Here is a 27,462-nt window from a genome sequence, read left to right as displayed (position 1 = left end):
CACTCCAGGCCCCCGGAAGCACGCCGACCTGCCCACGTTCTTTGGTGTCCTAGCAACCAGAAGCTCTCACCTGAGCTCCGGCCAGCACAGAGGCCATTTTCTCTCTGACCGCCATGACCTGCAGCCTCCCTGGGCCTCTGAGGACCTGTCTGCACAGCTCGTGTGTCCCCTGAAAGCCACCACTTGTCCCCGTGGACACCCAGAAGCCCAGCCCAGCCTCCCCTCCTTGCAGAATGAGCTTCTCGCTCACATTCTCTGAGCTGGTCAACATCGCCATCCCGCAGTGCGGGGTGGTGAACTTCAAGGCCCTGCACCTCCTGCTCCAGGGCATCCTGGAGCACATCCACCTGGCTGAGCTCAAGAAGGTCCTCTCGGGAGACGAGGACTTTCTCCAAACCCCGCTGGCCACGTTCATGCCCCGGGAAGCAGACGCCCAGCCCATCCTGCTCCCCATGAAGAGGCTCAGCAACGTCTTTGACCACGTGGTGAGCCGCATCGACAAGATGGAGAGCCAGCTGGCCATGCTGCAGGACCTGCCATCCACTTCCCAGCTGCTGGAGGGCAGCCGGGGCAAGGGCCAGCCCGCCCAGGATCTGTGGCACCTGATAAAGCTCCGGAAGATGGTGGAAAGCAATGAAGAAGCCATCGCAAAGGTAAACCACCTGGTCCGGAAGCTTCCTGCCCTTCCTGCTCTCCACCCAGGCGCCTTCTCCCTCTCCCTTTTTGCCCCTTGTGATGGGCTCTCCCCCACCAAACGGGGGGGGGGGGGATGGGGCTTTGGAGTCAGGCAGAACCAAAGCTCCAAGCTTGCACCCTTTGTCAAGCATTGAGGAAAGAAGCCAGACACAGAAGGCCACCTGTGGTGTGAAACAGGCAGATCCATAGAGAAAGGAAGCCAACAGGTGGTTGGCAGGGGCTGGGGGAAGGGGGAAAGGGGAAAGATAGCCCAGTGGCTTTGGGGTCTCCTTTTCGGGTGATGAAGAGAGTTCAGAAACACAGACCAGATTCTGCCATTCCCTCACTGTCCCCTTTGCCCTTGAGGCTCTGTTTGGCTCCCTGCCCAGGGAAGGGAAGTTTGGCTCCCTCCCAGTAGAAGAAGCACTCCCCTGCTCCGGGTGAGCTAGAGGCTTATGTCTGTTAACCCCTTTCATTTTCATAGCACCCACAGGAGACAGGTGCGATGATCACCCTCAGCTTAGGTGAGGCATTGAGGCACTGAGAAGTTTAACCCACTTGGGGCCACACAGTGTTAGCAAATGTCCTAATTTGCCGGCGCAAACCTGAGCTGGGAGGGGCAGGTGAGGGGCATAAGAATGTGGGGGTGCTCAGCATGGTGCTGCTTACCCACTGGACCAGGGGGTGGGGGATGATCATGGTTTCCTCCTCCCAGGATTGCCTCAAGATTGGTACGAGACAAGGTAATGCGTCGGAAGTGCTTAGACGGAGCTCGAGGTATTCTGGGTGCCCAGGCAGCAGTCACTCGGAGCGTTATCCAGAGACTTGAACTGAACAGGGAAACTGGGGTCACCGTGAGCTCAGCGAAGTCAGGCACCGGGAGCCCTGAGGGACAGGGAGAGGGTGAAGTCTGGCCAAGGTGGGCTGAGAGGCAAGGCAATGCGGACCAATGTGAAATCCCATGCTAAGTAAAGCAGCCAGATGCAAAGACCACGTAGTGCATGATTCTGTGTCTCTTTTCTTCCATCTTTTCTTTTCTTCTCTTTTCTTTCCTTTTCTTTTCTCTTTTTTCTTTCTTTCTTTCTTTCTTTCTTTCTTTCTTTCTTTCTTTCTTTCTTTCTTTCTTTCTTTCTTTCTTTCTTTTCTTTCTTTCTTATCCAGGTTAGTTAACATATAGTGTAGTGTTGGTTTCAGGAGTAGAATTTAGTGATTCATCACTTACATATGACACCCAGTGCTCATCCCAACAAGTGGCCTCCTTAATGCCCATCACCCATTTAGCCCCTCCCCCTCCCCACCTCCCCTCCAGCAACCCTCAGTTTGTTCTCTGTATTTAAGAGTCTCTTACCGTTTGCCTCCCTGTTACTTTTCCCTTCTCTTCTCCTACGTTCATCTGTTTTGTTTCTCTAAAAAAATTTTTTTAAATGTTTGTTTATTTTTGAGAGAGAGAGAGAGACAGACAGAATGTGAGGGAGTGGGGCAGAGAGAGAGGTAGACACAGAATCTGAAGCAAGCTCCAGGCTCTGATCTCTCAGCACAGAGCCTGCTGGTGCGGGGCTCAAACTTGGGAATGGCGAGATCATGACCTGAGCTGAAGTTAGATACTTAACCGACTGAGCCACCCAGGTGCCCCCATCTGTTTTGTTTCTTAAATTCCACCTATGAGTGAAACCATGAAACATCCAGAAAAGGCAAGTCCGTAGAGACAGAAAGTAGATTAGTGGTTGCCAGGGGCTGGGAGGTGGTGACTATGGGAAGCCACTGCTGATGGGTATTGGGTTTCTCTTCGGGGTGATGAAAATGTTCTAGAAGTAGGTCATGGTGACAGTTGCCAACCTTGTGAATGTACCAAATGCCCCACTGAATTAATTTTGTTTCGGTATCCTGTGCATTTTACCACACATACACACACACACACACACACACACACACACAGCAGAGGTTGGCAGAATCACTTAAAAGAAAAAAGGCGTGATTTACTATGCCGTGTCTATAGAAGACACATTTTAGATTCCAAGACAAATAGGTTGAAAATAAAAGTTTGGAAAAAGGTACTCCATGCAAGCAGTTATCAGAAGAGCTAGAGTGGTCACACTGTTCCTATCAGACAAGACAGACTTTAAGACGAGAATTGTTGCCAGAGACAAAGAAGGCTGAATGGGTGCCCCAGCGTAGATTACAGAGGCCTCGGAGGCTGGAGAGGTGGACACAGTGTCCAAGCAGCCTGTCCCTGACTTGCCCTAGTGGGTGGAGGTTTCTAGAATGCACAGTACCCAGAGTGACCCAGCCAGCACATGAAGGGCGCTGCTGGACGGGCTCCAGCATGGCTTCAGAGGACTATTTGTGCATCTAGGATTAGAGAACGTCCCCCTGGCCTGGCCTTGGCTGAGGTTGCTTGGGGTTACCGCAGCGACGGTCCCCACGCTACTCCCTCAAGGGGGTTGCTATGGTAACTGTTCTGGGATGGTGCAAGCTGCTTACCTAAGTATCTGCAGCACCAGCCAGTCAGGCCCGCAGACCAAACACCATGTGGATGTCCAGGTCACGTCCCCTGCCCCTGCCTCCCCCCACCCCTTTCTCTGGGGCTGGCCAGATTGGTGTCCTGTGCTGTCCTCTACGAGCGCCTATCAAGGTGCAAAGGCCCAAAGTGTGGAAAGAGAAGCCTGCTGGACCTGGCACCCACCCCGGACAGAGTGAATGGTGCCCAGAAAACTAGGGTCGGCACCAAGGAGGCTTCTTGAGAGAAGGTTTGCGGGGCTCTGCAGGCATGGTTAGCGCACGCCAGATTTGGGGCTCGGGCACTGCAGGCTGAGATTGCAGCGGCTGTCACCCTCACAGATAATTCTTCCTCGTGAGGGTCAGCCTGTGCGCTGTGGGATGTTAAGCAGCGTCCTCGGCTTCCACCCTCCAGGTGCCAGAAGTGCCCCCTCGTGGTGACAACCAAAACTGCCTGCAGACTCTGCCAAATGCCCGCTGGGAGCCAACTCGCTCCCCGCCCCGCTCCTCCCGCCCCGCACCTTGAGGACTGCCGAGTTAGGAAAACTGTGCTCCCCACGCTCGCCCTGCGTATTGTCCCCGCAGCCCCCCGGGGAGGCTCTGACCCGGGGCCTCCTGCGCCTGCGGGACCGCCAGCCCCACCTGCGGAGCTTTCCCAGAATTGCAGGCTCCAAGGCCCCGTGCGCATCTCCCCGGCCGCTGGCCCTGAACGTGAGTTTTAGAAAGTGCACGCTGGGGGCGCCTGGGTGGCGCAGTCGGTTAAGCGTCCGACTTCAGCCAGGTCACGATCTCGCGGTCCGTGAGTTCGGGCCCCGCGTCAGGCTCTGGGCTGATGGCTCGGAGCCTGGAGCCTGTTTCCGATTCTGTGTCTCCCTCTCTCTTTGCCCCTCCCCCGTTCATGCTCTGTCTCTCTCTGTCCCAAAAATAAATAAAAACGTTGAAAAAAAAAATTTAAAAAAAAAAAAAAAAGAAAAAAGAAAGTGCACGCAAGTGCACGCTGGAATGAGCCAATGAGCCCGGCCAGATTCTAAAAAGCTGAGTCTGGAGGTCCTTGACTGTGTCCTTGAGACCTCGGTTATCACAGTTGTGATGATAACCCCTGGCCATTAGCCTCACAGGAGAGAAGAAGAGACCACATCAACTGTTTATTTAGACTATTCTGGGGGCGCGTGGCTGCCTCCAGTCAGTAGAGCAGGCTACTCTGGATCTCTTGGGTCATGACTTCAAGCCCCATGTTGCAGGTGGAGCCTACTGAAAAACAACAACAACCACAACAACGACAACAAAATACCGTTCTGGCTGACCCGGTTTCCATAAATAAAGTCGAGGTCCCTGTGGGGATTGCTACAACCTGTTGTTGCTTTTTCTGATTTCAAAACTCCCTTCCCATTTGACTCACTGAAAAACTCCTGATGCAGATCCCACAAATTGAAATGATTTTAAATTTATTTATTTTTAAAAATAAAGTTGATTTATTTATTTTGAGAGAGGCAGAGACAGCGCCAGTGGGGGAGAGGCAGAGAGAGAAAGAATCCCAAGCAGGCTCCGCACAGCCAGTGCAGAGCCTGATGCAGGGCTCAAACTCACAACACTGTGACATCATGATCTGAGCCAAAACCAAGAGTCGGATGCTTAGCCCATTGAGCCAGCCAGGTGCCCCTAAAATGATTTTAAATTTAAGTTAATGTTTGAAAATTTCATAACAAAGCTGAAAGGTGTGAAAACACTCTGGGGTTTTAGAGAATAGGGTCAAGGTTACTGCAATAACAGTAATGAACTTTCTATGTGGCCAGCACCTCTTCAGGGTGCTGGCAAGTACCTTTGTATTGCTGTTCCCTGGGAAGGAAAGGCAGGGAAGGCAGGTGTTAGCCTGCCTTCCCATTTCCCAAAGCTCTGGGGTTTGCCACCTTTTCTGGGTTTGCCCTGGACTACGTGTGTGTGTGTGTGTGTGTGTGTGTGTGTGTGTGTGTGTGTGATGGGGGTGGGGGGGGGTGACTCCTGCTCAGGTAACTTATAACTTAGGCCCCTGGTTGCCTCCAGGGAGACAGGGGGAGAGGGAAGCATTCCTGCACTGGTGTAAGATCTAGACTTCAGAGATTTCCCTGAAAAATGTTTTCCATCTACAGCAGATAAAGACTCATGAAACCCTTCCTATAATACCATTACCACTCCTGACAAAATTAACAACTCCCAAATACCATCCAATAGACTGTATTGAAATTTCCCCCAGTTTTTTCTAAAACAAAAATGCTATTTTTTGCATTTTTATTGAGATATACATATGTTCATATACATACCAAAATATTCATCCATTTAGAGTGTATGGTTCATGGAGTGCCTGGCTGGCTCAGTCGGTAGAGCATGTGACTCTTGATCTCGGGGTTGCGAGTTTGAGCCCCATGTTGGGATCACTTAAAAATAAAAATCTTTAAAAAGTAAAGTATATAGTTCAGGGATTTTAGTATGCTCACAGTGTTCTGCAACAATTACAATCAATTTTAGGACATTTCCTACAACCTCCTCCCAAAACCCCCTTAACCATTAGCTATCATTCTTCTTCCTGCTCCTTTTTGAGCCCCACTCTTGCACTTACCATGATGTCTTCAAGGTTGATCCATGCTGTCACATGTATCAGTACTTTATTTTTTTTTTATTGCTGAATGATATTCCACTGAGTGGATAGACCACACTTTTTTCTCAATTGGTGGACATTTGGTTTTTTCCACCTGTAGGTTGTTAGGAGTAGTGGTCACTATGAACAATGGTGTATACATTGTCCTGTGAATATGTTTTCATTTGGGCATATACCTTGTGGTTTTGATTTGCATTTTTCTGGTGACTGTGCTGAGCATCTTTTTCAGGTGTCTAGCGGCCATTTATAACTCCTCCTGGGAGAAATGCCTATTCAGATTACTTGACCAATTTTAATTGGATTGTCTTTTTATTGTTGAGTTGTAAGAGTTCTTTATATATTCTGCATATATGATGCCATGTGTGTGATTTATAAATGTTGTCTATCATTCTGTGAGTTGTCTTCACTTTCTTGACAGTGTCCTTTGCTAGGCAAAGTTTTAAATTTTTCTGAAGTACAATTTATGTATCTCTTTTGTCACGTTTTTTGATGGATTGTCGCTTATGCTTTTGGTGGCATATCTAAGAAACCATGGCCTGGCCAAGGTCTTGAAGATTTACTGCTATGTTTTCTTCTACAACATGGGAGTAAATGGTCTATAGTTTATCTCTTAAATTGAGACATAGGAGCCATTTTCAGTTAATGTTTGTATACAGTGTGAGGTAAGAGTCGTTCATTCTTTTGTATGTGGATATCCATCTGTTCAGTACTGTTTGTTGAAGACAGCTCTTCCCCTTTTGATTTGTTTTGGCATTCTTATTGTAAACGTGACTATTTCTGGACTGTCATTTCTCTTCTCCTGACCTATGTATCTTTTCTTATGCCAATACCACACTGTCTTGATTACTGTAGCTTTGCAGAAAGTTTTGAAATCAGGAAGTGTGAGTCTTCCAGCTTTGCTCTTTTTTTTTTTTTTTTTGAGATTGTTTGGCTATTCTGAGTCCCTTGCATTAACATAAGAATTTTAGGGGGGCGCCTGGGTGGCTCAGTTGGTTGAGTGTCCAACTTCAGCTCAGGTCATGATCTCACGGTCCATGGGTTCGAGCCCCGCGTCGGGCTCTGTGCTGACAGCTCAGAGCCTGGAGCCTGCTTCAGATTCTGTGTCTCTCTCTCTCTCTGCCCCTCCCCCACTCACGCTCTGTCTCCCTCTGTCTCAAAAATAAATAAACATTAAAAAATTAAAAAAAAAAAAAGAATTTTAGGATCCAGCTGTCAGTTACTATGAAAGAGATCAAACTGGCATTTTTATAAGAATTAAGCTTAATCTGTAGATTAATTTGGGAATTAAGCCTTCTAATCCAAGAACATGGGGTGCTATTTATTTATCAGTCAGCCTAATTGTGATAAAATTCACATACCAGGGGCGCCTGGGTGGCTCAGTCAGTTAAGCGTCCCACTCTTGGTTTCAGCTCAGGTCATGATCTCATGGTTCATGAGTCGAGCCCTGCATCGGGCTCTGTGCTGCCAGTGCAGAGGCTGCTTGGGACTCTCTCTGTCTCCTTCTCTCTGCCCCTCCCTCCCTCTCTCTCTCTCTCTCCAAATAAATAAATAAACTTAAAAAAAATCACATACCATACAGTTCACCCCTTTAAGAGTGTACAATTCAGTGGTTCTAGTCTATTCATAGAATTGTACACCCATCACCACAGTCAATTTTAGAATATTTTCATCCCCCTAAAAGAAACCCTGTACCCTTTGTCACCAATCTATCCCCTCAGGCTCCACTGCAAACCACCCCACCCCCCAACCCTAAGCAACCACTAATCTGCTTTCTGTCTTGTAAATTTTTCTATTCTATATGCTTCATATAAACGGAATCATGCAATGTGCTGTCTTTTGTGTTTGGATTATTTTAGTTAGCGTCATGTTTCTGAGGTTCATTTTCCTTGGAATCAGTACTAGGTTCCTTTTTATGACTGAATGATATTCCATATTGTGAATATATCATGTTTTGTGTATCTGCCAGCTGATTGACATTTGGATTGTTTCTACTTGGAGCTGTTATGAATAATGCTGCTATAAACATTCATATACAGGTTTTCATTTCTCTTAGGTATATACCTAGGAGTAGACCTGCTGGGTCATTTGGTAACTCTGTGTTCTATCTTATGAGGAACTGCCACACTGTTTCCTAAAGTGGCTGCACCGTATCACATTCCCACCAACAGTATGTGAAGGTTCCAATTTTTGTACATCCTCACCAACACTTACTATAGCTGACTTTTGATTGTAACCATCCTAGTGGGTATGAAGTGGTATCTCATTGTGGTTTGGATTTGTTTTTCCCTGGTGACTGATGATGTTGAACATCTTTTCTCATGTGCTTAGTGGCCACTTGTATATCATCTTTGGAGAAATGCCTATTGAGATTTTTGAATAATATTGGCCTCATAGAATAAGTCTGGAATTCTTAAACTTTTTTGGAAAAGACTGTAAAGAATTGGTATTAATTCTCCTTTAAATGTTTGATAGAAGTGAGTGGTGAAGCCGTCCCAGCCTGGGTCTCTTTTTTTTTTTAAGTTTTTTTTTTTTTTTTTTTTTGAGAGAGAGAGAGAGAGAGAGAGAGAGCACAGGAGGGGCAGAGAGAAAGAGAGAGAGAGAGAAAATCTCAAGCAGACTTTGCACTGCCAATGCAGAACCTGATGAGGGTCTCGAACTCATAAACTGTGAGATCGTGACCTGAGCTGAAACCAAGAGCCGATGCTTAACTGACCGAGCCACCCAGGCATCTCTCTCTCTCTTTTTTTTTAAACCACTGTTTCAAATCTCTTCACTTGTCTTAGATCTATTCACATTTTCTCTTCTTTCTTTCTTTTTTTTTTTTTTATTGAGAGAGAGAGGGCTCAACTGAGTAAGGGCAGAAAAGAGAGAGGGAGAGAAAGAGAATCCCACGAGGGGCAGGGAGGGAGAGAGACAGAGAGAGAGAGAGAGAGAGAGAGAGAGAGAGAGAGAAATGGGACTCACCTGAAGCAGGGCTCATGTTCCCTTGAAGTAGGGCTTGAGCTCACCTGATGTGAGACTTGAACTCATGAACCATGAGATCATGACCTGAGCCAAAGTCATCTGAGCCACCCAGGTAACTAACTTGTAGGCCTACAGTTGTTCACAGTAGTCCTTCATAATTCTTTTTATTTATTTTAAGTTTATTTATTTATTTTGAGAGAGAAAGAGAAAGCATGAGCAAAGGAGGGGTAGAGAGAGAGGAATGCGAGAGAATCCTAAGCAGTGGGATTCTGCACTGTCTGTGTGGAGCCTGACACGGGGCTCAAACTCAAGAACCACAAGACCACAACCTGAGCTGAAATCAAGAGTCAGATGCTTAACTGACTGAGCCACCCAGGTGCCTCTCTTTTTATTTCTGTAGGGTAATGTTCCCTCCTGCATTTCTGATTTCTTCTCCTTTTTTCTTGGTCAGTCTCGCTTAAGATCTGCTAACTTTGTCGATGTTTTCAAAGAACCAGCTTTTAGTTTCATTGATTTCCTCTCTTATTTTTCTATTCTCTATCTCATTAGTTCCCACTTTACTCTTTATTGCTTCACTTTTTCTACTTGCTTCAGGTTATTTTGCGTTGCTTTTTTCCAGTGTCTGAAGGCTAGTTTCAGTTGCATCCTATAAGTTCTAGTGTGTTCTGTTTGTTTTAATTCATCTCAAACTGGATTTTGATTTCCCTGGTGATCTCTTCTTTGACCCATTGCTTATTCAGAAGAGTGTTGTTTGGTTTCCATTTATTGGCAGATTTCTAATACTTTCTTCTATTATTGATGTATTTGAATCCATTGCAGTCAGAGTGCACATTTTGCATGATTTCAGTCCTTTAAAAAATGTGTTGACACTTGTGTTATGGACTAGCATATGGTCTCTCCTATAGAATGTTCTGTGTACGCTTGGGAAGAATGTGTATTCTGCCATTGTTGACTGGAGTGCCCTATAGATGTCTGTTATGTCTAGTTGGTTTATAGTGTTGTGCAAATCTAATTCCTTGCTCATCCTCTTTAGTTTTATTCATTATTGAAAAGGGGGTATTGAAAGCTCAACTATTCTTTTTTTATGTTTATTTATTTATTTTTGAGAGAGAGAGAGAGAGAGGGAGGGAGAGAGAGAGGGAGAGAGAGAGGTGGTGAGCAGGGGAGAGGCAGAGAGAGAGAAGGAGAGAGAGAATTCCAAGCAGGCTCCACACTGTCAGCACGGATCCTGATGCAGGCTTGAATTCACAAAGCATGAGATCATGACCTGAGTAGAAATCAAGAGTTGGTACTCAACCAATTGAGCTGCCCAAGTGCCCCTATTTGTTTTTTCAAGTTTATTCATTTATTTTGAGAGAGAGAATCCCAAGCAGGTTTCTCTCTGTTAGTGCAGAGCCTAACATGGCTCATCCCACTACCATGAGATGCTGAGCTGATACCAAGAGTCAGCACTTAAGCAACTAAGCCACCCAGATGCCCCTAATGTCTGCCTTTAATTTTTTTTAATGTTTTATTTTGTTTTTTTTTTTTTTGAGAGACAGCATGCGAACAGGAAAGGGGCAGAGAGAGAGGGAGACACAGAATCCAAAGCAGACTCCAGGCTCTGAGCTGTCAGCACAGAGCCCGATGCAGGGCTTGAGATCATGCAGAGATCATGACCTGAGCCAAAGTTGGACCCTCAACTGACTGAGCCACCCAGGTGCCCCTAATATCTGCCTTTTAAATGGGAGTTTAATCCATTTACATTTAATGTAATTACTGATAAGAAGGATTTCTGCCATTTTGCTCTTTGTTATTTTTGTTAGCTGAATGCCTAACTATGCACTGGGCTCTTTAAATACATCATCACATTTTTGTTTCATCATCACATTTTTTATATACATTTTATGATTGAGGATCCTAAAACCTGGAAGGATGCAATAACAGCCCCAATGAGTGATGGAGCTGAGCTATGATCCCAGCACTCACTGTTCCCATCAGCTCTTGCCTGGAAGTTTCCTCACTGGTCCTCTGGCTTTCTCCCTTACCTCCGGGAGCCAATCTACACATGCAGCCAGAGGGACCCTTTTAAAATGTATATCCAATCATAACTCCCTTGCTGATGTCCCACCAAAGGGCATGAGATGCTTCCTAATGAGGGACTCCTGGTTACTGAATACATTGAAATATAGAGTTGCCTCCTTCCCACCCGGACCACCTGGGAGCTCAGCACTGTTGAGTTTGGTGTCATATGCTAGCCTCTGAGTATGTTCCAGCCTGGGCCTTGGTAGAGCCAAGAGGCCTTCTTAGACCATGGGCATCACCAAAGAGCTTCTGCACTTTACATACCTTTCCCCCCAGCCACACCCAACTTCACATTTTCCCCTCTTCTTCCCCTTCAGTCCATGAAGATTCTGCAGGATTTGCTCACTGACATTTATGCACTCAAGGTCTCCACTGAAACTCTCAGAAAGGATGTGGACAAACTGAAGGACATACTTGAAAAGGTAGACCCTCTCTAGCATCCTCCATGCTGTCTGGACATGCTGCTTGGACCTCAGATGGTTGGGGGGGACAAGGTAAATCTAGGGAGCCTGTTGTTAGTCAAAGAACACAGCCCTGAGAGCAGGAGAAGGGGTTTGACATTGACCAGCCACTTAGCCCATCCCACTAAACTCTTCATGGCTCCCACCTAGCCCGTGCCACTAAACTGTCCGTGGCTCCCACCATGCTCCTCACTCTGCTGTGTTAGGAGACCATTTGTAAGTTACAGAAACCTAGTTCATCCTGGCTTAGGCAAAATAAGAGAATGTAGTGTCTCATTTACTAAAATGTCCAGAGTTGCCTTCAGGTAGAACCAGATCTAGGTGCTCATGCCACATCAACATCTGTCACTGATGCTCTCCTCTGGACTGGCTTCATTCTCAGACAGGTACTCCCTAAGTCTTGGTAACTCCAGGCTTATATTCCACCAACTTAGCAGAAAGATTACAGCTTTTCCTATTCTATAAAGCTCTGTCCACGCTGCAAAGTGGAATAAACCTAGCATAGGCATACAGTCTATCTCCCCTTGGAGTCACAAGGACATCAATCCAGGTGTATACTAACTCCTTACCATGATGTGGAAGGACACAGCATCCCTGAAGCATGAGGTCACAGCTGGTGAGTCAGAGCTGGGCTCAGAGGCCAGGTCTCCACTCCTGCAGGCTGGTATTGTGACTGAGGTTTTACGACTTGCCCCCAGATAGCATGGTTTAGTGTATTATTCCCAACTCACAGGTCACTGTACACATTTGATTGTTATGGCACCTGTGAAAACTCAGTCTGAGTAGCTCCCATCTGAGAAGAAAGGGCATCACGAAGCGCTAAAAAGGTTTCTTTGACCAATCTATGGAGAAAAATAAATGCCTCCTCAGCCTACCTCTTGGAGATTCTTGATGTACTTTTGCCCATTAAAGGCTCTGAGAAGTTCTGCAGTACAGAAACCCATTGAATCCTTTTAAGCCCAGCATTTTCCAAACTTATTTTCCCAGGGAACCCTCTTCTACCCCTTTCCCACTCCCCGGGAAGCACTTGCTTTGGGATCTGTTCTTCCTTCTCCAATTCTGTCACCTAGAGCTAAGTCCTTGTCTTTGAGCTGTGGGAGAAGCAGGGCCAGGACCAGAACCTGCAGGCCCACAGACTTGGCTCATTTGACAGATGCACCCAGAAAGAATGGATACTTTCTTGGAGGATCTGAGAGGACAGACCCAGAAGATAAGTGTGCTGCAGCGGAAAGTGGTGAGGGCCTCGGTGCTGTTCTCTGTCCTGAGTCCCCTGACCTCCAGGCCCAGGGGGCTGGGGGGGGGAGGGGTAAGGAGGAGAACACAATCAGAAAAGGCAAGTATGGACCAAGGAGCCACCTGAGGGCCTCGCCCATCATTCCCAACCGTGTCCCCCAGGTTTCTCTCCAGAGCAAGATCCTCACCATCCCCAAAGCTGAGGACATGGTGCTCTGGAGCAGCCTCCATGAAGCCATGTTCAGCCCCGTGAGTGAAGGGGGAAACGGAGGGGCAGCAGCTGAGGGTGCAGGAGCGGGCAGGGGGACCGCTGAGCTGGCCTGGAGCAGCCCTGGCCAGCCTCACCCCTGTCCACAGGGAACTTTAACACAAGGAACCAGTTCAGTACGGTTTGATGATTCAGAGCTGTTGCAGATTGTGGATCAGCCCCCAAAGACAGATCATCCCCAGACCACGGAGTACCCTGAAGCTGTTCGTCGTGTCCCGGTCTCAGGGGTCACCGAGCGCTCCAGGTTACCGGAGTCTGCCTGGCATTACGAAATCCTGGAGGAGCTACAGGAGGAGGAATCTGCCCAAGCTGTTCTACTCGCCGGGGCCCAGGGGCCGGGGCAGCCTCACGTGCCTGAGCCTGGGTCTGCGCCCGAGCCTGAGCCTGGGCCCGAGCCTGGGTCTGCGCCCGAGCCTGAGCCTGGGCCCGAGCCTGGGTCTGCGCGCGAGCCTGGGCCTGGGCCCACGCGGAGGCCACAGCCTAAGCCCACTCCTGCACCAGGGCCTGTGGTGGGGCCTAGTCTGACACCTGGATTCCTACTAGCACCTGGGCCTGCCCTCAGACCTGGGGCCGCCCTTGCCCCTGAGGCTGTCTCTGGGCCTGCACCTGCCCCAGGGTTTCAGCCCACACCACCAGCAGGCTGGCGTCTTCCCAGAGGCTGGTCCAGAGCTAGTAGTTGGCCTTCCGGCGTCTCGGGCTCCTTGCAGCTTGGCCCAGACCCATCAGGCCTCCTGCCTGCACAGTCCCAGGGATTCAGGGCCCCCCCACCAGCCACGGAGTTTGGCTCCGCTTGGCCCTGTCCACTGTGGTCACAGTCCAGCCATGCACAGGTACATCTGCTGCCGGCTGTCTCAGAAAATCAAGAAGAATATTTATCCCACGACATGCCAGCTCCTCAGGCCAGGACCCCCAGGGCTGAGGACCCCAAAGCAGCACCCCCCAAGGCTACCCCATCTGCCCTTCAGCGGTTGAAGACCACCGCCACCATTGCGGCTGCCGCCGCCGCCTCCTACGCAAAGTCCGCCACGTTGGCAGCCCAGCAAGCTGAGGCCGCCACCAAGGCCATCAAAAATGCCCCGGCCACCAAGTTGGCCACCATAGCAACATCTGTGGCTGCATCTGGGCCCCTAGGGGTTTTCGCAGACATCCTGGGCGCGGGATCTTCCCGTGGGGCCTTGGCCTCTGTGTCCTTGGCTGAGGACAGCAAGGCAGAAGACTTGCAGGGGTACAGTGAAGACTTCTATCCCCCATACTCTGCTGCCAGCATCTCCCCCGGTAGGGCCTTGTCCCAGGCCATGCTGGCTGCCCAGAATGCCGTGACCACCGAGGACAAGAAGGAGGCTGTCAGGTACTCCATGGGCCACATAGCCCAGATGCCCATTAGACACGACTCCCTGAAAGAAGATTTTGTACAGCTGTCGTCCAGCCTTCAGCAGCGCTTGACTTATCTAGGTAGGCTCTGCCTGGCTCCGGGGGAGGTGGCAGGGGCTTAGGCCCTCCCAGTGGCCTCCGAGAAGTCCCTCGTCGCCTTCATGTAGCTCCCCCAGCAAAATCTGTATTAACCGTTAGCCATTCTTTCCTTCGGCTTCAGCATTAGCCTCTTATTGGTCTATTCTTTTACCATGAATGTACAGTGAGGTCTTATCATAGGGGAGAGGGGTGGTTAGGGTCTAAAGTTGGCCCCGAAGAAGGAGAATCCCACATCACAATTACTCTGGAAAACTTCCTTTCGACAGCCCATGTGACGCAGCACTACTGTACGATGTGTTGATAAGTCTGGATCAGCCAGAATGTCCGAGAGCACAGAACAGGCCCCAGATGAAGTGGTCAGTTTGAGGTTAGGAGCCACTGCCAGGCAAACAAATGTGTCCTTAAAGACCACAGAAGCTTTGTGGGTGGCAGTGGTACCTGTAGATTTGTGCTCCCATTTTACGCCCATGCTGGACAGAGGCTCACTGAGGGGACTGGAGGGCAGGGTGGCCTCATTTACTGCTTCTCAACCTTGTGGTTCCCTCAGCATCCCCAGGAGACTTGTTAAAGCACAGACTGCTGGGCCCCACCCCTGGGGTTTCTGACTCAGTGGTCTGAGCAGGGCCCAAGAATTTGCATTTCTGACCCATTCCAGCAGCTGATTTTTTTTTTTTAATGTTTATTTGTTTTTGAGCGAGAGAGAAAGCATTTGTATGCACAGCACAAGAAGCAAGGGAGGGGCAGAGAAAGGGAGGGGACTGAGGATCTGAAGTGGGCTCTGCTCTGAGAGCAGAGAGCCCCTTATGGAATTGTGAGATCATGACCCAAGCCCAAGTTGGATGCTTAACTGACTGAGCCACCCAGGTGCCCCCCAGCATCTGATTCTGATGCTGCTGGCTCAGAGGACCCACTGTGAGGCCTGTTGCCCTATCCTATTTGAAGATTTTTTTTAAAGTAATCTCTGGGGTGCCTGCGTGGCTCAGTCGGTTGAGCGTCTGACTTCAGCTCAGGTCATGATCTCACAGTCTGTGAGTTCGAGCCTCGCGTCGGGCTTTGTACTGATAGCTCAGAGCCTGCTTCTGCTTCTGTGTCTCCCTCTCTATCTACCCCTAAGCCACTTGCAGTCTGTCTCTGTCTCTCTCGAAATTAAATTAAAAATTTTTTTTAATTAAAAAAAAAAGAAGTAATCTCTATACCCTATGTGGGGCTCAAATTCATAACCTTGAGATCAAGAGTCTGACTTGATCCGCTGACTGAGCTAGGCAGGCATCCCAGCTCAGGGCCTTTTCTGAGACTGGAATAAACTCCAGAAAGGCCTCCCTAGGCCTGTGCAGTCTAATATAATACCAGGAGGCACTTGTGGCTGTTGGACACTTGAGGTGGGGCAAGTTCAAGTGCAGGTGTACTCCAAGTGTGAAGTGCATGTCAGATATTGAAACCTTGATGAAAACAGGAATGTAAAACATCTCAATAATTTTGTATCATATATTCAAATGATACTTTTATATCATATATTGAGTTAAATAAAATATCAAAATTAATTTTATCTGATCCTTTTAATATTTTTTTTAATGTATTTAGGGGCACCTGGGTGACTCAGTCAGTTAAGCATCCAACTTCGGCTCAGGTCATAATCTTCAGGTTCGTGAGTTTGAGCCCCACTTTGGGCTCTGTGCTGACAATTGAGAGCCTGCTTTGGATTCTGTGTCTCCCTCTCTCTGCCCCTCCCCTGCTCATGCTCTGTCTCTCTCTCTCTCTCTCTCAAAAATAAACATTAAAAAAATTTTTTTTAAATACAGTTTATTTTTGTTGAGAAAGAGAGAGTGGACGAGGGACAGAGAGAGGGAGAAGAGACAGGGTCCCGAGCAGACCCTACACTATCAGCACAGAGCCCAATTCAGGGCTCAAACTCCCAAACCATGAGATCATGACCTGAGCCTAAGTCAGACGCTTAACTGACTGAACCACCCAGGTGCCCCATTTTAAGATTTTTTTTTAAAAGACTGTAGCTACTCCGGGCGCCTGGGTGGCTCAGTCGGTTAAGCGTCTGACTTCGGCTCAAGTTATGATCTCATGGTTCATGAGTTCAAGCCCCACATCAGACTTTGCACTGACAGTACAGAGCCTGCTTGGGATTCTCTCCCTCTCTCTCTCTGCCCCTCCCCCGCTTTTTCACGCTCTCTCTCTCTCCCTCCCAATGAATAAATAAACTTAAAAAGAAAAAAAGAAAAGAAAAGAATGACTACTAGAAAAGGTAAATGACCTGGAAGGCCCCAGGCTCACAGTATCTTTCCGGTGGTCAGTGCCACCTTGGATGTCTCCTGGCAGAAGCAAGTGGAGCCCTAGATGAAGGGTCTTTCCCCATCTCTGCCCCTAACAGCCACCCCCTCCTTTGCCCTCAGCTAATCTGGGAGCCTCTTCTAAGCTCGGCACGACAGTGGACATACTGCAGGAAAAGATTGGGAACCTCCAGAGATCCAGGATGAAGGTCAGTGCCCCGGGGCAGAAAGACACTAGGGGTTGGTGGCTTGAGGCAGGCTGACAGCTGAGTTGCTGACCCAGGACCAGAATTTGTTGTGTAGCTAAAAGGCGGCCTGGGGGAGTGAGTGGGGCAAAAGAAACAGACCTGGCAGGTGCAGGAGTCCCAGTGGGTCGTGGCTATGTGGTCCCCCACCAACGAGGGTTCTCGGCACTGGCCTGGTACACTCTTCAAGCCCCTTCCCTGCCATGGTGACCTTCAATGCCGAGGGCTTCATGTCTGTGTCTCCCCCCTTTTAGGAGGAGGAACTTGAAAGAATTTGGGGCCACCAAATAGAGATAATAAAGGATCACCACCTCGTGCTGGACAGGGCAGTGGAAAAGCTCCAGACTCGCCTGGGTGACTTGAAGGTCTGTTTGGTTTTCTTAAATATTTTATTTTTTATTTTTGAGACAGAGAAAGAGCATGCACACGAGAGATGGAGAGGGGCAGGGAGAGAGGGGAACTGAGGATCCAAAGCAGGCTCTGCACTGACAGCAAAGAACCTGACGCAGGGCTGGAACTCATGGACTGTGAGATCATAACCTGAGCCAAAGTCAGATTCTCAACTGACTGAGCCACCCAGGCACCCCAAGTCTGGGGGTTTGGGTGAGCAGGTAGGGGGAGGATTCCATACTAGGACGTTTGGACCCTCCTTTCAAGGGTTCACAGCTACACCCAAGGCAGGGGAACCAGGGACCCTGCACTGGCATTTCATCTTGCGTTAATTACACTTCAATTGAAACCAACAAATCTGGGCACCCCCCCACCGCCACCTCCGCCCCCAAACATATAAGCAAGAGGGCCTGGGCAACATCTGTGTTGTTGACCCCTGGGTCACCCGCCCCCAGAAAGGTGCCTGGAGCACAGCCAACACTCAACATGTGCTGAAGGCATCAGCGAATGAGTGAGGGGATTTCTTGCACCAACTGTTAGGTTCATAACATTTCCCCTAACCCAGCTCAGCACCAGTGGGTCTTCCCAGAATGGCAGGTTTACTGACATGACAATTGTGCACACAGACACCAAGCACCTAGTGGGGGCCTCCTTGGACACCCTCTCCCATGGGCCTGGAGGGTCTGACTCAACTGGCCTGATGACCCTGGCCCTAAGGTCCTCAGGGCCAGTCCCATCCGTGCCTTGTCTCCAGGGTGTCCCCAGGCTTTGGAGGAGGGCCCGAAGTCCTTCCCAGCAGGAAGACAGGACCTTCCCCCAGAATGAAAGAGACAAAACCCCAAACAGAACCACCCAATATAGTTTCCATGGGGGCTTCTGATCCAAGTCAGGGGGCTATTGGTGGGGTGCACTAGGATGTAGGGGGTGCAAGAAAAAGGCACATCTCCCCCCCCCGCCCCCATGCAGGTACCAGGCTAGGACACACACAGGGCAACTTGGTGGGGAAAAGAACTTCTGGAAAGGGAGCCAGTTCCCAGCCCGGGTGAGGGCGGTGGGTATCTGGGGTTGCAGGCTCAGACCTTTGTGAATACCGAGGTCAGGAATGACTTCATCTCCTGCCAACTCTGGACCCTTACTTATCACTGCCCTCCGGAGAGGCTGGGCCACCACACCCTGCAGACAAATCGATGGAGACCGGAGCCCGTCCGTTCGGCACGTCTGCTGAGTGGCCAGCACCCTGCCCTGCCCTGTGCACAGTGTCTGCCTCCAAGTAGCTGTCACTTGAGGGAAACTCCAGAGGACAAGGCCTGACCAAACGGTGCCAAATGGAACAAGGCAGCCTTTGTCCTTCCTGCCCCTGTGCCAACAGGAATTAGTTGCTTATAAAAGTTAACCCTGGAAAGACCTGGAGCAGACTTAGTATACAACACATGCTTTGCTAAATATTTCCTTTTTTTTCAAGTTGTTATTTATTTATTTGCTTGTTTATTTAGGGAGAGTGAGCACGAATGGCGGAGGTGGCAGAGAGGGGGAGAGAGAATCCCAAGCGGGCTCCACACCACTGGTGCAGAGCCCCATGTGGGGCTTGAACTCCTGAACCAGGAGATCATGGCTTGAGCCGAAGTCAGACGCTTAACCGACTGAGCCACCCGGGCGCCCCAAAATGCCCACGTCTTAAGTCTAAGAGCTCAGTCCACGTCTGCCTGTTCATGCAGCCACACCGCCACCACGCAAGCAGGAGGGAGATGTTTCCATCCCCTTGCTGTGTGTCTCTCCGAGGGTTTTCCACTGAGAACCAAGCGAGAACATAAGTGGGGGCAGAACTCTTTCTCACAGGCTTTGTAGAAAACGTGATTTGCCTTTTGCAAGTGGATGAGTGTCTTTTATAAGCCAGAGGCTGCATTCCAGAACCACTCCTGGAAGAGACGATCATATTCTGAGTTGTGGCTCGGTGCAGGAGGAGACCGAAAAGACGGCCAGTGAGTATACCACTTACTGGGTGTATTCGTTTTCTGTGGCTGCTGTAACAAGTGATCTCAAACTGGGTAGCTTGAAACGCTAGGTACGTATTCTGTCACAGCCCTGGAGGCCAAAAGCCAGAATACAAGGTGTTGGCAGGGCCTTGCTCAGACTGAGGATCCTTGCCTCGACCAGTTTCTGATGGCTCCAGGGGTTCCTTGTCTTGTAGCCACATCACTCCAGTCTCTGCCTCTGTCGTCACATGGCCTCTTCCCTCTATGTGTCTGTCTTCACATCACGTCTTTATAAGGACACCAGTCAATGGATTTAGGGCCTGCCCTGATCCAGTATCGTCTCATCTTTTTTTTTTTTTTTTAATGTTTTATTATTTTATCTTTGAGAGAGAAAGAGAGACAGAGTGTGAGCATGGGAGGGGCCGAGAGGGAGGGAGACACAGAATCCGAAGCAGGCTCCAGGTTCTGAGCTGTCAGCACAGAGCCTGATGGGGGCTTGAACTCACAAGCAGTGAGATCATGACCTGAGCTGAAGTCGGACGCTCAACCATCGGAGCCACCCAGGCACCCCAGGTATCACCTCATCTTAACCAATTACATCTGCAAAGACCCTATTTCCAAACAAGGCCACGTTCACGGGTTCTGGGCAGGCACAAATTTTGGGGAGGACATTAATCAACTCAGTACACAGGTGATCCTAGCAGTAGAAGTTAGAAGGTCCCAGCTAATCACTCCTCTTTATTTCCAGATTTTAATTAGAAAGAGCCAAGTGGAGATCTAAATATTAACATCAGGCCTGATGACTCCAAAAGGTCAGGGATCCCTGCTGATGTGGGGTTAGAGGAAGCAATGACTTGAGGCCAAAACAGGACCTTCCTTCCACACCTGCATTTCCCATTCTAGACTTTGGGACCCATCTTTGGGGAAGGTGGACATGGTGGAACTTGGAATTTATTAGAATTAGGTTCAGGGCACCCCGATGGCTCAGTTGGTTAAGCATCCAACTTTGGCTCAGGTCAAGATCTCACAGTTCATGAGTTTGAGCCCCATGTCAGGCTCTGTGCTGACGGCTCAGAGCCTGGAGCCTGCTTTGATTCTGTGTCTCCTTCTCTCTCTGCCCCTCCCCCACTGTGCTCTGTCTCTGTCTCTCAAAAATAAATAAATGTAAAAAAAATTTTTTTTTAGATTGTCCATGCTGAAATTAAAAACCTCGAAATGCACAAGGTGGACAAAAGTGTGATGGAGCAGGAGCTGAAAGAGGTGAATGAGCAGAGACTCCTCTCCCCTCCCGCCCCTGCATCCTGAACCCAGCTCTCCCACCCAGGGCAATGGAGTCATCTAGACAAGACGAGATCAGGCAGAGAGCCTCCCAGGTTCCTTCCACCTGTATCGTATAGAAGGGCTGGGGCAGCTTCCCCAAATTTGTCCCATCAACTCCTATTTTCAGTGACTCAGGATGAATGACGGTTTGTTACTTGCACTTAAAAATCAGGCAGCAGCTTCTCCATCACGGGAAAACCTTGGCTTACACCTGATAGCTGTGTCTGAGCCAATTAGACCCCGAGGTTGAATTTCAGCCAAGGCCAGGCGTTCAGGGTCCCAAACTCGAAAACACAGACCAGAGTGGTCTGATCCCGCCCCCCTCCAGCTTCCTTCTTCTGCCACCCCAGCATCGCTGCCGCTCTGAGTCCCCTCTGTCCCCAGAAAGCCGACAGGAGCACCCTGGCAGGCAAGGCGAGCCGAGCTGACCTGGAGACGGTGGCGATGGAGCTGAATGAGATGATTCAGAGCATGCTCTTCAGGGTCGTGACCCACGAGAATGACTGGAAGAAGACTGCGGAAAAGCTGAGCAAGGACCTGAGCACCAAGGTGAGTACCCCTTAGCAGTCGTCTCCTGCTGTGTAACAAGTGACCCTGAAATGTGACAGCTTGAAACGACAAATGCTCTACAGTTGCTGAGGGTCAGGAATTGGGGAGCGGCTTAATTGAGTGACTCGGGGTCTCCCATGAGGCTGCAGTCAAGATGCTGTTGGCGAGACACCTCACTCCCTCACCACACAGACTTCTCACAGAGTGGCAGCCAACGTCCCCAGGGCGGGTGGCCCAGGAGAGCGCAATGGAAGCTCTGTCAGCTTCTATGACTTAGCCACGGTGCATCATCTCTGTAGTAGCCTCGTTCCACGGGCCAGCCCTACCCCTTGTGAAAGGGTGTGAGCAGGGAGGATCTTGGAGACTGACTGCCATACTCTCATGCCTGGGCAAGCAAGGGGGCAGGGTGGGATGGAGTGGGGTGTCTGCTGTTAATTTATTTATCCATGCATCCTTTACTGACCACCTGTGATAAATGTTGCTAACGAGTCACAGCCCCTGCCTTGATTTGTACCATCCAGTAGAGAGACAGGCACAGTCAGACCAACAGTTATACTTCTGTGTGGTTCCTGCAGCAGGGGCTGCTGGTATGGCCAGGAGAGCGTGGGCTCAGAATCAGGCAGCCCCTCTGAGCAGCAGTGTGCCCCGAGTGCTACGACCTCGCTGAGCCTCAGATTTCTCATCTACAAAACAAGGATTTGTTCATTCATCAGCTATGCGCTGGGCACGTATGACACTCGTCACTGGGGATATAACAACAATCAAAACAGATATGGGATGTGTTTCTCATGGAGATGCCCTTGTCTTTCTTTTTTTTCCAAATGTTTATTTATTTGTTTTTGAGAGAGAGCACGTGAGCAGGGCAGTGGCAGAGAGAGAAAGAGAGAGAGAGAGAGAGAGAGACAGACAGACAGACAGACAGACAGACAGACATAGAATCCGAAGCAGGCTCTGGGTTCCAGGCTGACAGCACAGAGCCTGACACAGGGCTCGAACTCACAGACCATGAGATCATGACCAGAGCCAAAGTCGGACGCTTAACCGACTGAGCCACCCAGGCGCCCCTGGAAACACATTTGTCTGAAAAATCACACAAATCAATACAGAATTGCAGCCAGAGGAACTATAGTCATCTACAGAACAACTGACCTATTTTTCTTCAGTAATTCAATGATAGGGTGGGAAAAAAAGTGGAGACAGAGAGACTGTTCTAGATGAAAAGTGTCTCCAGAGACAAAACAACCCAGTGCAGTCCATGAGGAGTCCTGGCTTGTGTCCTGGTTCAATTGAGCCAAGTCTACAAAAGGGCTGGGAATGAGAACAGTCAGGAATTACTGTTCATGCATTGGGTATCACGTAGGAAAATGTCCTCACGAGTACGACAGTATTCATGAGTGAGGTGTCATGGTCTTTGTAAGTTTTCAAAAGATACCCCATCAAAAGAATAAGGCAGATGTAGCAATCTGTTAAGAATGATGAACTCCGGATGGCGGGTGTATGGGGGTTAATGATTCTGGTCTTTTCACTTTTCTGGGTGTTTCAATTTCTTCCTAATAGAAAGCTTTGTAAATTTTTGTTTTAAGTGCTTTTTCTTTTCTTCCTGTATTTTTAATTGTGGCAGAACTCACACAACCTAAAATTAACCATTTGAAGTGACTAAATCCGTGGCATTCAGTACATTTATAGTGTTGTGCAAACACCTCCCCTATTTAAGATATTTCCATCCCCCACAAAGAAGCCTGTGCCCATTTATACAGACACTTTCCAGCCCGCCCTGCCCCCAGTCCCTGCCAAACCCTGGGCTACTTTCTGTCTCTGTGGCTTTGCCTATTCTGGACATTTCATATAAGTGGAATCATACATCCTGTGACCTTTTGTGACTGGCTTCTTGACCTTAGCATCATGGTTTCAAGGTTCATTTATGGATCAGACTCCCCATTCTTTATCATGGTTGAACAATATTCCATCAGCCGGATAGACCACATTCTGTTTATTCATTCATCTGTTGATGGACACTCGGGTTGTCTCTACCTTTGACTATTATGGATAATGCTTCTGTGAACATACACATACAAGTTTTTAAATCTTTTTTCAGAAAGTTTATTTATTTTGAGAGAGAGAGAGTGTGTGAGCATGTGAGCAGGGAAGGGGCAGAGAGAGAGAGAGAGAGAGAAAGGATCCCAAGTGGTTTCACACTGTCAACGCAGAGCCTGATGTGGGGCTAGAACTCAAACTGTGAGATCATGACCTGAGCTGAAATCAAGGGTTGGATGCTCTACTGACTGAGCCAGCCAGTCAGCTGCCCCTGGAACGAACACCTTAAAAATTCAAAAGTCCCCCCATGGAAAGCAGTCTGGCAATTTCTCAGAAAGTTAGATATAGAGTCCTATACAACCCAGCACTTCCAACCCCTGTAGCCAACAGAAATGAAAACAGGTCCACGCAAAAGCTCATACAGAAATGTTCAAAGAAGCATTACTCACAATAGCCAGCGGGTGAATGGATAAACAAATTGTGGTCTCTGTACAGTGGGCACAATGAGATATTATTCAGCCATAAAAAGAAATGAAGCCCTGATTCATGGTATAACCCATGAACCTTGAAAACATGGTGCTAAGTGAAAGCCAAACACCAAAGGCAACAGAGGATGTGACTCCATTTATATGAAGTATCCTAAACAGGCAAATCCACAGACATGAACGGGATCAGTGGTTGCCTACACCTGAGGGTTTGGGGGGAAACGAGGGGCCATCGCTAATGGGTACAGGGTTTCTTTGGGGAGTAATTAGGATGTTCCAGAACTGGTCGCACTCATGGTCACACAACTCTGTAGATACACTAAAAGCCGTTGTAAGTATACTTCATACTCAGTGAATATGTGTCGCATGTGTGAATATCAGGTCTGGGGACCGCTGGGAGAAATGTGTCTTGGGCCTGAGGGCCTCAGTTGAGCAGTGGTGCTGATTTTATCTTTTGGAGGCAGTAACTGGCAGTATTTCTTTGCCTTGGCTACTGGGGAGCTCACTTTGCAGCTCCATTCCGGCAACGGTGTGCGTTAGGGGTATGAACCATAACCTAAGCTTGATCGTGTCCCCTTTGCTTGACCCCCTCGCTTTTGCTGTTTATTTATTTATTATTTTTTTTATTAAATTTTTTTTAACATTTTATTTATTTTTGAGACAGGGAGAGACAGAGCATGAACGGGGGAGGGTCAGAGAGAGGGAGACACAGAATCCGAAACAGGCTCCAGGCCCTGAGCTGTCAGCACAGAGCCTGACGCGGGGCTCGAACTCACGGACCACGAGATCATGACCTGAGCCGAAGTCGGCCGCTTAACCGACTGAGCCACCCAGGCGCCCCTCGCTTTTGCTGCTTAATCTTGTTACCCAACATTGGGTAACTTTGCTGCAGATCCTTTTCTTGAGCAAGGTGGGGTATGAATTAGTTGACAAAACCCTCTTTTCTTCCCTTTGGCTGTGTGCAGCTGGCCCATAGTGATTTGGATGACCTGAAGAAAGACGTGGATGAGGTCTGGAAAATAGTCAGGAAGCTGCTGATTGAAGGCCTCCGATTTGACCCTGACAGTGCTGCTGGCTTTAGGAAGTGAGCCCCTCCTGGGTGGGGGTGCACCTCCCAGAGGCTGGGGACAAAACCCTCTCTCCAGAGAGGAAATGAGATGGGTATCCCAGCAGATTCTGGAAGGAAGGATTCCAGACCTGTGGACCCAGGGAGAAGGAGTGGGGCTTCCCAGCTTGGGGGCTGAGGATGGGATGGGGCTGAGGGCACCCCCGAGGGGGGCATCTCTGGTCTTGGCTGGCAAAGGGGCTCCAGGAATGTATCTGCTCCAAAGCCCTTTTGCTGTGAATGAGGAAACTGAAGCTCACGGACGGTAGGGGCCATGCAGGGCCTCACAGGGAGCCTGGGTGGATCTGGGACTGGAGCCTGTCGCCATTTCCCCCACCCCCATCTAGAGAGAGTCCTAGGCAGAGGAAATCAATGTTGGGGGGGCGGTCTCCTGTCCTAAGATGACCCCTCATCCTTCCAAATATCCCCTGTGAAGGGCAGCTTTCCAGAAGGACCCTGGTTTTAAAGACCTCCATTATGTTTGGGCCAGACACATAAGCTGCACACACTTTGTCCCCCACTGCTGCAGGTGGCCACAGGTGGGGATCCACAGGGACCAGCAGGGCAGACTTGAGCTGGGCCAGGCCAGCGGGAGTGGGTTGTGGAGGGAAGTCCTGACCCTGTACAGACAGGCCTTCCCCACGGGGCAGCAGCTGATGGCCGGCTGTCTTCCAGGAAACTGTTTGAGCGGGTGAAATGCATCTCCTGCGACCGGCCCGTGGAGATGATGACCGGCCCGTGAGTACTGCCACCAGGGGGCGTCTGGGCCCAACCCCTCTCTTCTGGATTCCCCAGAATCGCCCAGCCCTACCTGCCCTGGCGGGGGGCGGGGGGGGGTGGTAGGTACGTGATTTAGATGTTCATCTGGCCCTATACACCATTCTGTACACATCATGTCCTTTGCTCCCTGTCCTGGGCAGGAGCACCGGCATCCCCTCCTTTGCCAGCCCTGCCTGGTGTCCCGTGTGTGCCAGGGTCAAGGTCAGCTCCAAAAGCAAAAGGATGGAAGGAAAGTGGGGAAAAGCTGAACTTTGTGGGACTTCGTTGCATGTATTTTTAGAGTCTAAAACTTTTGTTTATTGAGGTGAGATTCACATAACATAAACCATCTTCAAGTGAACAATTCAGGGGGCGTCTGGATGACTCAGTTGGTTAAGCATCCAACTTTGGCTCAGGTCATGATCTCATGGTTTGTGGGATCAAGCCCCATGTTGGGCTGACAGTGTGGAGCCTGCTTGGAATTCTCTCTCTCCCTCTCTGTTTCTCTCTGCCCCTCCCCCTCTCCCATTCTCTCTCTATTTAAATAAATAAACATTTCTTTAAAAAGATACCTTAGGAGGCGCCTGGGTGGCTCAGTTGGTTGGGCGGCCGACTTCGGCTCAGGTCATGATCTTGCAGTCCATGAGTTCGAGCCCCGCATCGGGCTCTGTGCTGACAGCTCAGAGCCTGGAGCCTGTTTCAGATTCTGTGTCTCCCTCTCTCTCTGACCCTCCCCCGTTCATGCTCTGTCTCTCTCTGTCTCAAAAATAAATAAACGTAAAAAAAATAAATAAAAATAATAAAAATTAAAAAAAAATAAAAAGATACCTTAGGGGCACCTGGGTGGCTCAGTTGGTTAGGCATCCGACTTCGGCTCGGGTCATGATCTCACAGTCCGTGAGTTCGAGCCCCGCGTCGGGCTCTGTGCTGACAGCTCGGAACCTGGAGCCTGCTTCGGTTTCTGTGTCCCTCTCTCTCTGTCCCTCCCCCACTCGCCTCTGTCTCTCTCTCTCTCTCTCTCTCTCTCTCTCTCTCTCTCTCTCAATCTCTCAAAAATAAAACATTAAAAAAAATTTTTTTAAGATTTTTTTTTTTTAAAGATACCTTATAAAATATAAGATGTTATTGTGGCTTAAATAATATGGTAAAGTATATGAATGTTTTTGGTGCAACCTGGTGAATTTGTATGTGTGTATACACCTTTATAACCACCTCTCAGATCAAAGTGTACAACAGTTCCCGCTGCCCAGAAAGCTGATATTTTACTTTGTTTTCATTTTTTTGTTGTTTAGGTAAAATACACATAGCGCAAATCAATCATTTTAGAGAGAACAGGCCAGTGGCATTTAGTGCATTGACAATATTGTGTAACCGCCACTCCGGCTGGCAACAGGGCATTTCCACCAACTTCTCTGTTTCAAGGATTTACCTATTCTGGTTTTTAGTTTTATAATCAGAACGGTTGTTCTTTATGACATTTCAAAGATCACTGGGGCTCTTCAGAGCCCTTGTGCAGTGGCCCCATGCTGCAGATGTCTCTAGAAAGTAGGCTGGGTTTGAGGTGCCTGGGTGGCTCAGGGTGGTAAAGCATCCGGCTCTTGGTCTCAGCTCAGGTCACGATCTCACAGTTTGTAGGTTCAAGCCCTACATCAGGCTCTGCGTTGACATCATGGAGCCTGCGTGAGATCCTCTGTCTCCCTCACTCTCTGCCCCTCCCCTGTTTATACATGCTCACGCTCGCTCTCTCTCTCTCTCTCTCTCTCTCAAAGTCAATAAACTTGACGGCTGGGTTTAAGGGAGGGCTTCCTGGAGGAGGGAGCCCGGGGCCATCTGCTGGCCACTGGCACCTCCCACTTAACTCTTGTCCCCCAACAGGCAACTCATCACCATCCGCAAAGCCCACCTCCTCTCGCGGCTGCGCCCCGCCAGTGCCAACAGCTATGAGTACCTGCAGCGGCAACGGATGAGGTGAGCGGGCTCGGGGTCTGTCCCATAGAGGGGGTCCTCAGGGGCCCGGGAGCCCTGCAGACATGTCAGCTCCAGTCCCGGGATCCAAAGGC

At 49.2% G+C, this 27,462-nt stretch overlaps 1 protein-coding gene across 10 annotated transcripts in view; it reads left to right on the top strand.

Moving 5' to 3' along the window:
• Positions 1-27,462, top strand: part of CE3H16orf96 (chromosome E3 C16orf96 homolog) — a 57,952-nt gene that overhangs the window by 17,594 nt on the left and 12,896 nt on the right. For 9 of the 10 annotated variants that reach the window (XM_086692134.1, XM_086692132.1, XM_086692131.1 and 6 more), the window contains exons 2-13: positions 9-653; positions 11,149-11,253; positions 12,446-12,526; positions 12,688-12,774; positions 12,883-14,245; positions 16,666-16,751; positions 17,042-17,152; positions 20,336-20,410; positions 20,855-21,019; positions 24,504-24,622; positions 25,319-25,381; positions 27,278-27,370. In XM_086692134.1, coding sequence (XP_086548260.1) covers positions 234-653; positions 11,149-11,253; positions 12,446-12,526; positions 12,688-12,774; positions 12,883-14,245; positions 16,666-16,751; positions 17,042-17,152; positions 20,336-20,410; positions 20,855-21,019; positions 24,504-24,622; positions 25,319-25,381; positions 27,278-27,370 — 2,768 coding nt within the window. In that variant the 5' untranslated portion in view covers positions 9-233. The remainder of the gene's footprint in view (positions 1-8; positions 654-11,148; positions 11,254-12,445; positions 12,527-12,687; positions 12,775-12,882; positions 14,246-16,665; positions 16,752-17,041; positions 17,153-20,335; positions 20,411-20,854; positions 21,020-24,503; positions 24,623-25,318; positions 25,382-27,277; positions 27,371-27,462) is intronic. The other variant, XM_086692135.1, reaches the window with a different exon arrangement.

This window comes from Puma concolor, chromosome E3 (genome assembly GCF_028749965.1).
Source record: "Puma concolor isolate L17-30 chromosome E3, mPumCon1.1.hap2, whole genome shotgun sequence".
Classification (NCBI taxonomy): Eukaryota; Metazoa; Chordata; class Mammalia; order Carnivora; family Felidae; genus Puma; species Puma concolor.
Note: the sequence above shows the minus strand (reverse complement) of the source record. Positions and strands in the feature narration are given on the sequence as shown.